This window comes from Ambystoma mexicanum, chromosome 10 (genome assembly GCF_040938575.1).
Source record: "Ambystoma mexicanum isolate Mex_15411 chromosome 10, UKY_AmexF1_1, whole genome shotgun sequence".
Lineage (NCBI taxonomy): Eukaryota > Metazoa > Chordata > Amphibia > Caudata > Ambystomatidae > Ambystoma > Ambystoma mexicanum.
Window position 1 is genome coordinate 881,786,554 of NC_090932.1, and position 14,528 is coordinate 881,801,081.

General features: G+C 47.7%; 1 protein-coding gene across 27 annotated transcripts in view; it reads left to right on the plus strand.

Annotated features, from left to right (window-relative positions):
* Positions 1-14,528, plus strand: part of DLG1 (discs large MAGUK scaffold protein 1) — a 2,685,689-nt gene that overhangs the window by 892,255 nt on the left and 1,778,906 nt on the right. For 17 of the 27 annotated variants that reach the window (XM_069618589.1, XM_069618591.1, XM_069618592.1 and 14 more), the window contains one exon: positions 3,474-3,581. The exons of the other annotated variants lie outside the window; for them this stretch is intronic. In XM_069618589.1, coding sequence (XP_069474690.1) covers positions 3,474-3,581 — 108 coding nt within the window. The remainder of the gene's footprint in view (positions 1-3,473; positions 3,582-14,528) is intronic. 27 annotated transcript variants of the gene reach the window in all.

Genomic DNA, 14,528 nt, shown 5'->3' on the forward strand with positions numbered 1-14,528 from the left:
AATGTGTTCAACGAGGACTGAGGTGTGGTACTGGAGGACGGGGCCTCGGCGGGGCATTCCCACGCCTGAGGCCGTGCCCGCACACTATCTAAATTTAAAGAGGAAGCTCAATTTTTTCACTGCCAAAGTTTCTGGTACTGTCCCCATGTTGGGTCTCGCCCACAAGGATGGAGGAAAGGGGGACTAAGAATACTCTAGTACTACAGTGATTAACTTTAATTTCTCCTAGATTATAAACACACCCGAGCCATATTAATCTACATTGGCTTGCTTCTTTTAAGGTAGGTCAATCTGTCATAGTACATGTCTTGCTGCCTCTCTGGTCCCCAACCGAAAGGGTTGCTTTGGAGTTCAGCCTTCCTGGGTGCAGAACATTCTGGTCCTGTCAGTAGTCTGCCTGTGCCACACTACATGCAGTACAGGCCACCAAACAAATGTTCTCCTAATGAGGCCTCAGCCCTGTTTTGTGTGTGCGTCACTCTCTAACTCTGCCTCTGCATGCTGGTGTTGGTGCTTGTTTTAGGGCGCTCCCTCCAAACCACCAATGCAAACCCTTCAATCCCCAGTGAATCGCCTCGCCTGATTACGAACACCAAAATAAGCTAATGGTTAAACCACATGATTTATTGTTTCAGAAGCTTATGTTTTTTTGATAATCCTGGCCTATGATTGAATGCATGTTTTCGTATTTAGTGGATTTATTTCGGATAAACACATAATGACTTGACATAAAGTTGTACTAAGTAAAATATAGTGTGTAAGCTACCAATTGCAAAAAAAAAGCTTTAACCTAATTACTGAACACACTGGCCCATAATATATTGAACACATGAGCTTGTGTGCTGTGATGGCTCTCCTAAAGGGCCACTATGGGCCTCGTCTGAGTGTGAATTAATAAATTGAACATCAAGAAGGTTCTGTCAGGGCCGAATGTACAACTGATTTAACTCCCTACATTCTGGGATGTGCTGCTTTACTTCAGACATTGCAATACTGGGAGCCACCGACTTTAAAATGCAGTTGTGCCTGCAGACGTAATAGGCCAACAATCCACTGACCGAGTCCTGGCATCCTGGCACTTCTCTCACTATCTTACAATACGTCTGACTTCAGTTCCGGGCAGTCCAGCAATTTGCACGCATTACTAGAATTAAGATACTAATGTGGCCATGAAAGTTCTCTGCTGTGCGACACAATGTCGTGAAAAGGAACGTGTAGAAGGATGTGTAGAAGGATGTGTAGAACCTAGTTGTATGCATTTGTTTTAAAAGCCAACTGGGTTCATTTACTTTTGTCAAGATCAAAATGTTTTTATTCTTAATTACATCGATATGATAACACAAGAAGGATTTGCAAACAAATTTTACCCGTATCTAATAATCCATAGGTGGAGAAAAACCTAATTTACATTGCCACTTGCTTCTGCAGTGACTATGATGAAAGCAGTAATGTGCCTGACTACTTGCTTGGGAATTTTTGTCTACCCTATAATATAAAATCATAAGTGAGAAAGTGACGATTTCGTGAAATTTTTTAGGTAACGTTTTTTGTAACTCTTTCACTTGGAGTCATTGTACATCCCACAAACATGGGTCTGCTGTCATTCCGTTCCACGTTTCGCCCACTTAAATGTCCAAACTGTAATTCCAGAGGCGTTTGAAGGCCATTCACTGGAGTTAATTCACTGATGAAGTTGTGTATAAGTAACCATTTGGTCTAACGTTTCATATGAGTCTGGTGTCTGAGTTGGTATCTGGTCCAAATCTACAATTCCTAAGGCGTTTGAAGTGTCTTAACTGATATTAACTAATTAAGTTGTGTGATGAACTTGTGTTAGTCACAGTACCATGATGCTTTGAATTGCAGTCATTGTATGCCCTAAAGATATGGGTCTGGTGTCATTCTGTCCACATTCCTCCAACTTTGCTGGTATATGAATTCCCCAAAGGGGGTTGGAGGATGCGAACCCAGCAAGCCCTTGGTGGGGTATCCCTACAAGTACCGAAGCCGTTAAGCTCAACCCGCAGCAGTCACCATGGGGGACAGGGTGCCTGGGGTTGGACCCTGAAGCTGCAGGCCCCCAGGGTTGGGCACTGAAGGTGCCGGTGGGTTGGGGGGGTAGGGTGGGAGGGCAGAGCCCCCTAGTAAATATCTGAAATGTTTGTGGTTGCAATGTTAATTACAATCCTGGTTGTGATGCCTACATAGAAGGTGGCATAGTGAACATTCTATTTACTGGGTTAATATTCAGGGTGGCATAACTGAGACCCAGGGGCATGATAGAGATCCTAAGAGACATAACTGGTAAATTGATCGGCATTCCTGCTTCCCTAGCTAGAATAAAGGGCTTCTGTTTGACATGGCTCCCTCATAACATCCTATATGGCGTAATGGAGTTGTCTTTGATCACATCTTTAATTTCTGAGATCCTGTTTGGAATAACTTGGTTCCTTTTTTTGTTAGGATTGAGTTTTTGAAAGCTGCAAGTAGTGCAGTGGCCCATTGTTTTAGTTGCCAAACATGACATTCCGTCTAGTATAAATTGTCCTGCTTGACATAACCAAGATGATTGGTGCCATATCTGAGACAACGTGTTACTTTTCCAGTTGCAGTTTTTGATTCTAATCTTTATTTATTCCAGTTGCTAGCTGCCTTTTTATCTTGAGGTTGGATCATACCCATCCTGCTGACATTGATTGCACTGTAGTCTATACTGTTTGCTGTGATCGAGACAAATCTTACAATGAGTTGTGCCTAACTGAAGAAAAGTACATCTTAATATCCCTTCAGTTTAAAAGAGCACAGTTTAGCAGGAACTGCTCCAGTAGTTACAAACTAATTTTTCTATTTTCAGATGTAATTGGTTTATTTTTGTTACATTTCACGATGGATTTGTGCAATTTCAAACCCAAAAGGTGACCTTTTTTGTCTTCCCTGGCACTAAGCTTGCAAAGAAACTTTTTAAAAATGGAAACCGGTTGCAGTATGTTCGTCAATAACTTTGCATTACCTTCTTATTCTTCCTTTGTGATTCTCAAATTGGTAAAAATGAACTGCTATTAAGTTTTGAAGAAGACATTCTGCAATTTGAATAACATGGTGTTTAAAACTGGGCATATCCTATACTTTTCCACTTTTTCCCCGATTTCATTGCGTGAACAGAGGCATAGAGAGATCAAGTGTTTTGCACATAATACCTATGTTATGTGAATATGGGCCCAATTGATTGTTTGATGCTAAATCTAGTGGACCAGCAGACCGCACTACCCCCAAAACTAACTTATCTTGCGTGTTTTACGCAGTGTAATGTTTTTTAACATCATTAGACTTTGAAATGTTAACTCCAGAAAAAATGTTAATGCTGTCCCTTTTTTTCTACAAACTGAGATCAACTGTCATTTCACGTGTGTTTTTCTTAAAATTTCATTTCATTGTACTCTCGTAATCTCACCTGTTATCAATGCTGGTTTCAGCCTCCAGAAGCTGCTTCTCCCTCTCCTCCTATTGTCCCTGTGATCCCTGTCCTGCCTGTCCTGCCAGTCCCTGCTGAGACCACTGTCATCCCATCCACTTCACCACAGGTTTTTATTCTGTTTTTAATTTCTTGATTTTGATTGCAAGATTCCATTTAACAAACCACCCACAAAAGTTACATAAATGTTTACAGTACTGTTTGGTTTATGTTTTGTAGTGTATGTGTAAGCAGTCAACCAAATGCCTTAACTTCACTGACCCATTCATGTTTATTGTGCATGTACAGTTGGTTTGACCTTCCAATACTATACCATCCCTAGTCAATTAAAAAACTCTACTGCCACAAACCTCAGCTGTTTTTAAGATGCAGAATCTATCATTTCATAATTGCAGTCTGTCCATATGAGATTACAATGCACAGGTTTGCTCCATCGTTGCTCTTAATGTTGTCTTATGTCTTGAATGTTCGTAGTCATTTCCATGATAGTGTTTTCCAAATCAAATATTTAGAGGGGATTGGGTCCTCCAACGTATTCCATATCTATGACAGTAATCACCACAGCTGTGCTGCTTCGGAAAATCTTTTTGCTCCTGCGTCGATACGCCGCCCTCGAGGACCTCCTCCGATGGCCGACGTCACTGGATGTTCTAAGTAGGACGCATGACGCCCGTAGCCTCAGTTCTGTTTTTTCCGCGAACGTGTTCGCTTCGGAGATCACGGCGCGCCTCGACGCTTTGGAGTTTGTTCTTTATCGGTTCTTTGAACCTGTTTGTGAAGTTTTCCTTTGTAAGATGTCTACATCGTCTTCCACCCCGCGTCTGTGCTTTAAGAAGTGCGGAGACTGCGGGTCCAAGATGTCGGTGACGGACACGCACAATGCCTGCCTCTGGTGCCTCGGGGAGGCCCATAACACGGAAGATTGTGTCGACTGCAAGTCGCTTGCCTCCAAAGCCTTGCGGGAGCGCAAGAAGAAACTGTCGGTAGGTAAGGTGTCCAAGCCACAGAAGTTGAGATCTGCGGGGCTTCCGACAGACGATTCGAGGGGCGACTCTCCGCATCGTTGTCGGAAGTCCAGTGGGTCTCGGTCCCGGAGTAGGTCCTGCCACTCCTCTGCCTCTTTGAGGCACTCCCGGAAGTGCCGTCATCGGTCGCCTTCCCCGTCCTCATCCGAGGACTCGGCCTGTCGGCGGGTCGCTTATCCCACCAAGCATGCAACGCCAGAGGAATGGGCTTCCTTCGGGAAGAAAATGTTAGCGATTCTGGGCTCGGGTGGTCGGCACGATTCGTGGGAAAGGTCCCACTCTGACAAGGGGAATCATTCTCGTCATGCCCGTTCCAGGTCCCGGTCCTTGATGCTAGAGACCGTGTGCACCTGTGGTGTCTTTGAGGAAGACGTCGACGCCTATGGCGCTGAGGTTGTCGACGGGCTCTTTCGAGGCTCAGCCTCCGAAGAAGTCGTCGATGCCATTGGCGCCCAGGCCGTCGAGGGACACGCTCCGGGCTCTGCCCTCGAAGCCTTTGTCGACGCCACGTTTGACGCCGATTCACTCGACTCCTTTCGAGGCTGTTTCGACGGGGGTGCCCCGGGGCACGGTGGAGCCCCCCTAGAAAGGCTCTGGCCAAGGTCAAGCATGGCTTTGTTCCACATTCTGTGCCTTCTTACCGCCATCTTGAGTTTATTTCGGAGGTGGATGAGGGCTCTGATGATGGCATGGTTCCTGATATGCCCGATGAGATTCTCTCGGGCCATAGTCAAATTGAGGACCTGCGTCAGTCCCTGCACGACGCGAGTGGTCTGGACACCTCTCTGGAGGTGGAGTTTTGTAGGCCTGAGCCTGGCACTCATGCCGACTCCTCGTACCGCGCCTTATGTCTAGGGTCACCGAGTACTTAGGGTGGTCTGCTCCCCCAGGGGATTTTCTTCAGGATGACCTTACGGATATCCTCGACCACGATCCACCAACTGACCCGGTACTGCCGTTCCATATGGCTTTACTGATGAGGGTGGCGGCGGCTTGGACTACTCCAGAGAGTTTCCCGGCAGTGGGCAAGTCTTTGCCGCGAAAATACCGCCCAGCCAGTAGCGACCCCTGCTACTTGACCAAGCACCCCACTCCGGAGAGCTTGGTGGTGCAGGCGGCTACGGCCCCGGCAAAGCAGGCATCGTATCCTACCATCCCTCCTGATGGGGACGACAAGCGTTTTGACGGTTGGGCGAAGAAAGTGTTTTCTTCAGGGGGTATGGCGCTTCAGGCAGCCAACTGCGTATGAGCCTTGTCTCGTTTCACGCACACTCTGTGGAACTGTTTACTTAGCGGTTAAACATATTCCCGAAGGGGACGAATGGGATGGTTTCCTTGCTATGGTCAAGGATGCCATGTGTGAGGCCGTTCAATCGGGTTTGGACATGGCAGATTGCGTCAGCTGGTCCATGGTGGCGAGCACCGTAATACGCAGGTTTGCGTGGTTGCGGATGTCGGGTTTGCTCCTGATGTGCAGGCCCGGCTCCTCAACATGCCCTTTGACGGTGAACATCTTTTTGGCAGCAAGGATGACGAGAGCCTTGAGAGGTTGCAGACCTCCAAAGCTGCAGCAAAGTCGTTGGGCGCTGCAGTTCGACAACCTCTGCCTTTTTGTCCTAGGGGACAGCAATGGAGGGGAGGTTCCTTTCGTTATTACTCATCCTTTGGTAAAGCGAGAGGAGCTGCCAGTCAAAGGGGCCACCGTAGGAGTGCCAGAGGTGGAAAACAAGGTACTCGAGGTGCCAAGGCCGCTCGGGCTGTTCCCTCTTTGCCCTCAGGAAACGCTGCAGCCGCTTCAGCTCAGTCATGAGGCCATGTCCCATGGTTCGCCGGTTGGGGGAAGGCTGGCGCAGCATCTTGTAGAGTGTCGTGCCATTACTTCAGATGTGTGGGCTCTGGAGATCGTAGCCCACGGCGTCTGTCTTCCTTTCCGGCAGAGGCCTCAAGACAATCCACCAGGGAATCTCTCTTTGAAGAGTCTGGATCCGATCCTTGCGCAGGAAATTCAATCCCTGCTGGAGAAAGGCGCCATAGAACTGGTGCCTTTAGCGGAGAGGAACAAGGGATGGTATTCCCCTTACTTTTTGATTTCCAAGGAAGACGGGGGATTGAGACCCATCATGGACCTGCGCGGTTTGAACGAACTCCTCAGGAAGGACAAGTTCAAGATCGTTACTCTTTCAACTTCAGGACTGGTTGGTGTGTCTCGACCTCAAGGATGCTTATTTTCATGTGCCAATCCATCCAAAGCACAAGAAGTACCTGAGGTTTGCGGTTGGCGACTCGCACTTTCAGTTTCGGGTCCTGCCGTTTGGATTGACCTCCGCCCCGAGGGTCTTCACCAAGCTCATGGTAGTGGTGGCAGCGCACCTCAGGAAAGTGGGGATTCACGTCTACCCCTACCTGGACGATTGGTGGATCAGGGTGCGCTCTCCCGAGCAAGTCCTGGATCATCTGTCAGCCACCTGCCACTCCTTCCACAAGCTGGGCTTCTCCCTCAACTTAAAGAAGTCCCATTTGACACCAACTCAGAGGCTCCAGTACATCGGAGCAGTGCTCGACATGTCCCTGGGGCAGTGTTTTCCTCCCCAGGTGAGGGCTCATCACATTCAGCAGATGGTGCACAAGTTTCAACTTGCCCAGACTCTCCCAGCGTTCGAGTTCTTGAGACTGCTCGGCCTCATGGCATCCTGCATTCTTCTGGTGCCAGAGGCCAAGTTGCGGATGAGATCTTTGCAATGGGCACTCAAGCTCCAGTGGTCGCAGTCCTCCGGCAGGATGTCGGACCCGGTTCAGGTGCCGTCTGCGGTTGCCCAGGACCTTCTGTGGTATGCCGACGAAGGCAATCTGATGAGAGGGGCTCCATTTTGGCTGCCCTGGCCGGAGGTGACGATCGTGACGGACGCATCCCTCACGGGATGGGGAGCTCATGCCAACAAGTTGACAGACGGAGACCAACGACCGCTGACTGAGTCCAGACTCAATATCAATCTGTTGGAGCTGAGGGCCGTCGGGCCAGCCCTGAAGGCTTTTCTTCCGACTGTGCGAGGAAAGAATGTCCTGAACCTGACAGACAACACGGTGGCCATGCACTACCTCAACAAAAAGGAGGGGGGGTGCAGGGTCACTTCCCCTGTGCAGGGAGGCGATGCAGCTCTGGTTCTGGGCAATCCAGCAGGAAGTTTCGATCTCGGCAGTTCATCTGGCAGGAGACGAAAACGAGACGGCGGACGCTCTGAGCAGGCGGAGCTTGATCTCTCACGAGTGGGAGTTGGCTCAGGAGATTCTCCTGGAGATCTTTGCCGTTTGGGGGACCCCTCAAGTGGATCTCTTCGCCTCCAGTGTCAACCGGAAGTGCGAAAGGTTCTGCTCGTGGGAATTTCCTCCAAAAGGAGCCTTAGGAGACACGTTTGTGGTGAAGTGGTCATTCCCACTGCTGTACGCGTTTCCTCCAGTCCCCGTCATCCCGCAAGTGCTGTGGAGGTTATGAAGGTTCGGTTCCCAGATGATCCTCATTGCTCCGGCGTGGGCCCGGAGGACGTGGTACCCGGACCTTCTCGACTTGTCCACCTGCCCTCCACGTCGTCTTCCCTACCGAGACAATCTGCTATCATGGAAGGGGGGTGTCAGGTTCTCCATCCAGAGGTCAGATCCCTTAACCTTCACGCTTTTGTTTCTGAAAGGTTGAGGTATAAGGATTGGGACCTCCCTGAAGACGTGATGGAGGTGTTGCTTTCGGCCAGAAGACCCGCAACAAAGTACCTGTACCGTTGCCGAAAGTTCTGCTTGCAAGTGGGTACTGTTAAAGGTTACCTGGCGGCGCTGTCCATATTTAAGCGCTCGTCTGAAGAGTGTTCTTATTTTAAAATTCCTTTTAATTTCTCAGTTTCTCAAAGGGCTCACTAATGTGTTCCCTCCGTCACCTTTCCAGGTGCCCGGTTGGGATTTGAACCTTGTCCTCAAGTTTCTGATGGGTACTCCGTTTGAGCCTTTGCATTCATGCCCTTTGAGACTGTTAACTCTTAAAACTGTATTTTTGGTTGCGGTCACTTCCGCTCGCAGAGTGAGTGAGTTACAGGCACTTTCAGTTAAGCCACCCTTCACTGTATTTCAGGACAGGGTTGTCCTTAGAGTTCGTCCTTCCTTTCTTCTGAAGGTGGTGTCGGAATTTCATTTAGGCCAGAAGGTGGTTGTTCCGGCATTTCATCCTCCTCCACATCCTGGTAAGGAAGAGGAGAGGCTCCATAGGCTCGATCCTAGGGGAGCTTTAAGCTTTTATATTTCACGCATGTCCTGGGTCAGAGTGGACGATCAACTCTTCATTGATTACGCTGGAAAGCGTTTGGGACAAGCTGCGACTAAGCAGACTTTGTCTCGCTGGATTATTCTGGCTATTTCTGAGTGTTATGGCTTGGCGGATAAGGACCCACCGATAGGCTTGTGGGCCCATTCTACCAGGGGTATGGCTGCTTCTACTGCCCTACAGAGGGTTGTTCCTATTCGTAACATCTGTGACGCAGCCACCTGGGCTTGGGTCCATACTTTTGTACGTCACTACTCCGTCGATTCCATCCGTGGGCAGGATCTGGCATTTGGCAAGTGGTCCTTTGCTCCGCAATTTGATTGGGCATTCTAAATTTCTTGTTCTAAATTCTTTTCCCACCTCCTTGCATTGGTACTGCTTTGGGAGTCTGTCAAAGATATGGAATACATCGGAGGACCCAATACCCTCGAAGAACAAGTTACTTTCTTACCTGGTAACGTTCATTCGATGGGATGGTCCAACGACATATTCCATATCGCTCCCTCCCTGCCTTCCCCGCTACAGAATATCTTATGCGATTGCAGCTTACATTTCCGCAAGGCTGTGTCTGGTCAGACTGGCAGAAGACTGGTGCCACACGTTCTGGGGAAAAAACGACAACTGAGGCTACGGGTGTCGTGCATCCTACTTATAACATCCAGTGCCGTCGGAGGAGGTCCTCGAGGGCGGCGTATCGATGTCATCGACGCAGGACGCAGACGCCGAAAGATTTTCCGAAGCAGCACAGCTGTGGTGATTACTGTCATAGATATGGAATACCTCGTCAGACCATCCCATCGAAAGAACGTTACCAGGTAAGAAAGTACCTTGTTCTTCTAATAATATAAATTTGTTTTTGGCCATTGACTCAGTGTTTCATATAGTTTCTCTTCTTCGAACAGTGAGTCAATGTGTACACATGGCTATTAATACTTGTAAGACATTTTCACTGTAGACCCACAACCTATGAATCTAGTTTTCCATCGACTGCATAGTTTTCCTATGACTCAGACAACAACCTGGCTACAAATTAAGATTAGATGAGCTGGAGCTAAAAGATGATCATGGCTATTGGGAATCGCACAGGAAGCAGGAGATACATCTGCAGACAAAGAGCCAATACATTGCGTGCTGCATCCTTAACTTCCACATGAGATGCAAACTATGTTTTCTCCTTTACATGGTCCATTAAGCTTATAGATCCCAAGCACAGAGTTAAAGTCACATAGCTATGTTTCTTTGACACAGTCTTCCTTGTGGAGTCCAAAGTAGCTGTTGGTGTTAAACTAACCAGCCTATTCTTTGTATCAAGCTGGAGCTAAACAGGTGTGATGAATCCAATGGATTCATCACGGATTCCCCGGCAGTAGCCTCCTCCCATGTGGCCAGGGAAAGGCAGCCTCTACCTGATTCTGACCCTTTGGGTGGCTATATGATTGAGGATCACTTGGGAGGAGATGGCCACTGGGTAGATGTGGTGATCCCTCACGAGGAAGAAACGCTATTGCCCAGTGCCCTAATGGCCTATTGCCATGCTTTCTCTCCAAGTAGAAATTATCTTCCATGTAGAATCTTTGGAAAAACCCGGCAATCACCCAAGTACTGCGATGAGTAGAATGAAGGAATTGACATAGAGCAGCAAGCCTATTGAGCATGCTAGGTGTTGGATGAAGGCCCCTGTGCACAGGACCTTTAAAAATGTGAACTAAACAGTAAGCAGCAACTCGGTAGAAGACATGACTGCTTGAGTGAAGGTGGACACTGGCTAGAGGCACGAGCCGGTGTTTGGAATTTGGAGGCACGAGCCGGCTTGCAGAAGCTGAAAGCGCGAATAGGTGTGGCGGAGCGAGGGAGCTCACAGTCAGAGAAGGAAAGAAATGTGGTGCAGGCGAGGTTGCCATGGAGACACCAGGAACCGCGAGAGAGAGTCCCTGAGTGTCCGGCAGCAGAGAGAAGCACTGTTGTCCTTATGGAGAAGGCAACATGCAGCAGTGCATCCGTAAGGAATCCTGGGGAGACGTCAGAGCCGCCCAGTGGGGGAAGCGGATGGCAAAGGTACGCTGCATAAGCGCAAGCAAGCCCGAAAACTCTACGGAGAATTGGTGGGTCTGCCAGAGCACAGTGGGGAACCCGGTACGTTTCAGCGACTGCACCAAAGAGGAACAGAACTATGTAAAGTTACAGACCGTGAAATGACAAGAAGATTGTTTTTGAATAAAGAGAATAGACGATTTTGAACATTGTGAAATTACGGAAAGTAAAGTGATTATCAAGTAAATATACCACACCAACAAGAAAGGTATATGCTATTAAGATGTCCTGATAAGCGCACACCAGGTAGTTGTGAACACAAGAGAAGTCCTGGCAGGGGAGTATACCAGGCATAGCGCAATTCGAGCAGAAAATGTGTTGGTTAAACAAGAAAGAAACTTGTGTTACAAGCAGGAACGTTTTGTTGAAGAATTTACACGACTGGACAGTGCTTGTCTAACATGATTATTGTGAGCCAAGAAAGACACAAAGGAACTGTTGAACCTAGAGACATGTGTGATACCATTGAAGAACCGAGGGGAAGGGAATCGTACTCTGCAAATAAGGTCTTTTCAATTTTTGGAGAACATTAATGTTGAGCTATTCTACTTCACTTTAAGAACACTTTTTGCAACTACCAGGTTATAAACATTTCCCTTGTCACTTTATTATTGTTTTAGTGTGTGGGTCAGGATAGATTGTTTGGACACAAGGATGGCTTTTGATTTATGATATCCTGACAAAGACAGATCCTTAACATTTGGTTTTTAGGTAGAGAAACTGCTCTTTAGAATAGGGTCAGAGAGGCATTTTCCCAACTCATTTAATTTGAATAAAAGTTTAGAACCAGAACATGACAGCCTTGTGTCCAGCTTTCATTTCTGACCCCTCGGACAGGTTCCTGCAATTTGGACCCCTGCAATTTAGATCCCTAGAACCATCTTCAAGAGTGGAGAATATGGTTGAAGTCATGCTGAACACATACTATAACTTTAGTATGGAACCCCTTTCATCACTCAAGAACAAAAGACGTCACGCAACTGTTACCCCTCTACTTTACAATGTTCCCCCTAAAATATGTAAATTGCACAATGGAAGGGTTCTTGCGTGGTAATGTTTAGTGTGTGGATGCATTGACCACTGAACATTAAGGCAATACACCATGGCATTGCAGATAGTACCAAGCGATAGTGGTCTGTAGCCCACCTTCACAGGCCTCAGTGAAGTGAAGGCCTTTCCCAAGGGTCAGGAGCAATTAACATACTGTATGCTATCATGCTGTCAATTGACATTATCAACACTGCATTCATCGTCAGTGCTACTGACATTCTCATGTTATCAAAGCAAACTGCTTGCATGGAGAGTGCGAGTTGCTTCTCCTGTTTAAAAAAGAAACCTAACTTGAAATATGATGGCCGCCATGGAAATGTCAAAGGGAATTTGCAGAGTCAGTTTTCAATTTCCTTGCTCAGTTTCTGGAGTGGCAAGCAGGACTAGGATCCAGAAACAGTCAGGGAGGTAATTGTACAAATTTGAAGCAGTGTAGGTAGACTAGTTCGGTCTGGGGTGTGCAGGTAAGGCACAGAGGAGAGCAGGGATCAGGAGAGGAGGCCAGCAGCCCAGCATGAAACCTGGGCTTTCACTGGTGGACAAAGTTTTCGTACCAAGCAAATGGATTGGCTGGCACGTCCACCATGGGTGCTAATGGCTACGTTGTTTGTTCTCGTTCATTTGACAACCTCTCATTCGAGTTACTGTGCTAAAGGGAAGTTCAAGAAAGCAGGCTGAACCCTGCCTTCCTTGCAGTGGTAGTGAGACATGATTAAGACTGGTCTAAAACTCTGATTGCCATTCCCTAGCCCCACTGATACCCAGACAGCTGTGGCCCAAAAAAAGGTTTTGGTTATGCTCTCTGGGCCTTGTGCGGCACACCCAGGTGCCTTGAGACTGTTCATTCTGTAATTGCTTGAAATCAAAAATCTCCATTTAGAAAGTATGAATACACATCCAAAGGGTGTATTGCATATTTTGTTTTCGAAACTCAAAAAGGGACGTTGACTAGGTGTGTCAGTAATACAATGCCTAGTGTGATGTCCACTGTACCCATGGTCTTTGACAGGTCAAAGTCCCTCAGATTGATTTTTTCACCATCATAGTCGGACGCAAGTTTGAAAATTCCTTCTTTCTGGCTAATACTTTAATTATCCTAGTTTAAATGTAGACTTCTTTCTTTCCTTTTGACGGCCGTACCACCGCAAGATCTTCAGCGACTGCTTTCGAGGACAGATTCATTGTTGAACCATCGCCAGGCTGCCATCTTTCTGTATTATGGGAAACACAACCTTTAAATGTTGCCCTTACTGTAAGGATGTTTCCCTGGAAAGACTTGTGCAACGTGTGTAACCTCCATCTCCAAAGAAACCACGCCAAGCTTTGCAAACTTTTTCAGCCCAAGACATTAAAGGACCATAATGCAAAGCGCTGGGCCCATTACGCCATTCAGGCGGTAGCCGCTATAGACGTGGAGGGAGTGTCCAGCAATGTCGGTGTCCTAAATGACGTCGAGGGCTATCAGAACCAGGCGGCTTCCTGCGTGAGAGCCCCCGACTCAATCAGGCAGGCCTGCGGTTTTGCTACAGAGAAGACACGTGGCGGCTCAAGCACCCACACTGCACGCCACACAAAGCACACCCCCCGCGGCCAACAGTCAACCGCTTCGTCGACCGTTCAGGCACACGCAGTGTCTAGGGGAAAATCCTCAAAATTCCTGTCCTCTGGGCCATCGCGCTATCACTGGCTGAATGACAGGCCCCCAAAACAGACGTCAAAGTCTGTTCCTGACACTGCAAATAAACCTGATAAACCCTCGGGCACCGGCGAATGTGTGCCAAAAGACGATTCAACTGCCCTTTCCAATAGTTCCAAAACGAGAGCTTATTAAAAAAAACATGTTACAGACACACGCCTTAAGTCCAAGTTGGCAAAAAAATTCTAAATCTGTGACACCAAATGGACCCCTGATAGATTTCACAAAATAATGCAAAGAATGTCATGCTTTGTAGACTTCTTTGATCTCCACCCTGATCAACTGTCCAACCTTCAAGGACCCCTCACAAGACCAACCTGCTGCCGAGAAACCACAATTAGACAAAGCCCTGCCCAGTGTTGGGAAAGTTTCCCATTTAGGTGTAATTTTCCCTCCAGCTGTGTACCCCAATCTTTTTGCTGTTGTTTAAACACCATTGTCTGAATTTTGCCAGTGAAGCACAGCCTTCAGCTGCACTCCACTGGGCTTTCGCTCACTTTTATGGGGAAACTGACATGCCCTTAAAGACCGTCATTACTGGGAGATTGTGTTTCCATTAGTCCTTTCCAATGTTGCAACCTTTCTCCAAGATGTCAAAAGTGCACAATGTACCTTACAGTACAGTGCGGTCGGGTCTTCCCTTTGTTTCCAAAGGCCCTAGGCTCCCTCAAAGGATTTTTTTAGAAGTGCAGATGTGCCTTGGACAGGGCTGGTGGCAGCTCATCTTTTCACTTATTTTGAACCCTTTCTTGCCATGCACACCGCGTTTACTGTGGTTGGCACAGGAATGTGGCCTGGCTTCAAAATGGCCATGCCTCAAGGTTATTTGTCCTGTCCTTTGGCCATCTTGCCCCTTTATCTTCCCCAGGTCGAGTCGACCCTGGTCAGTCC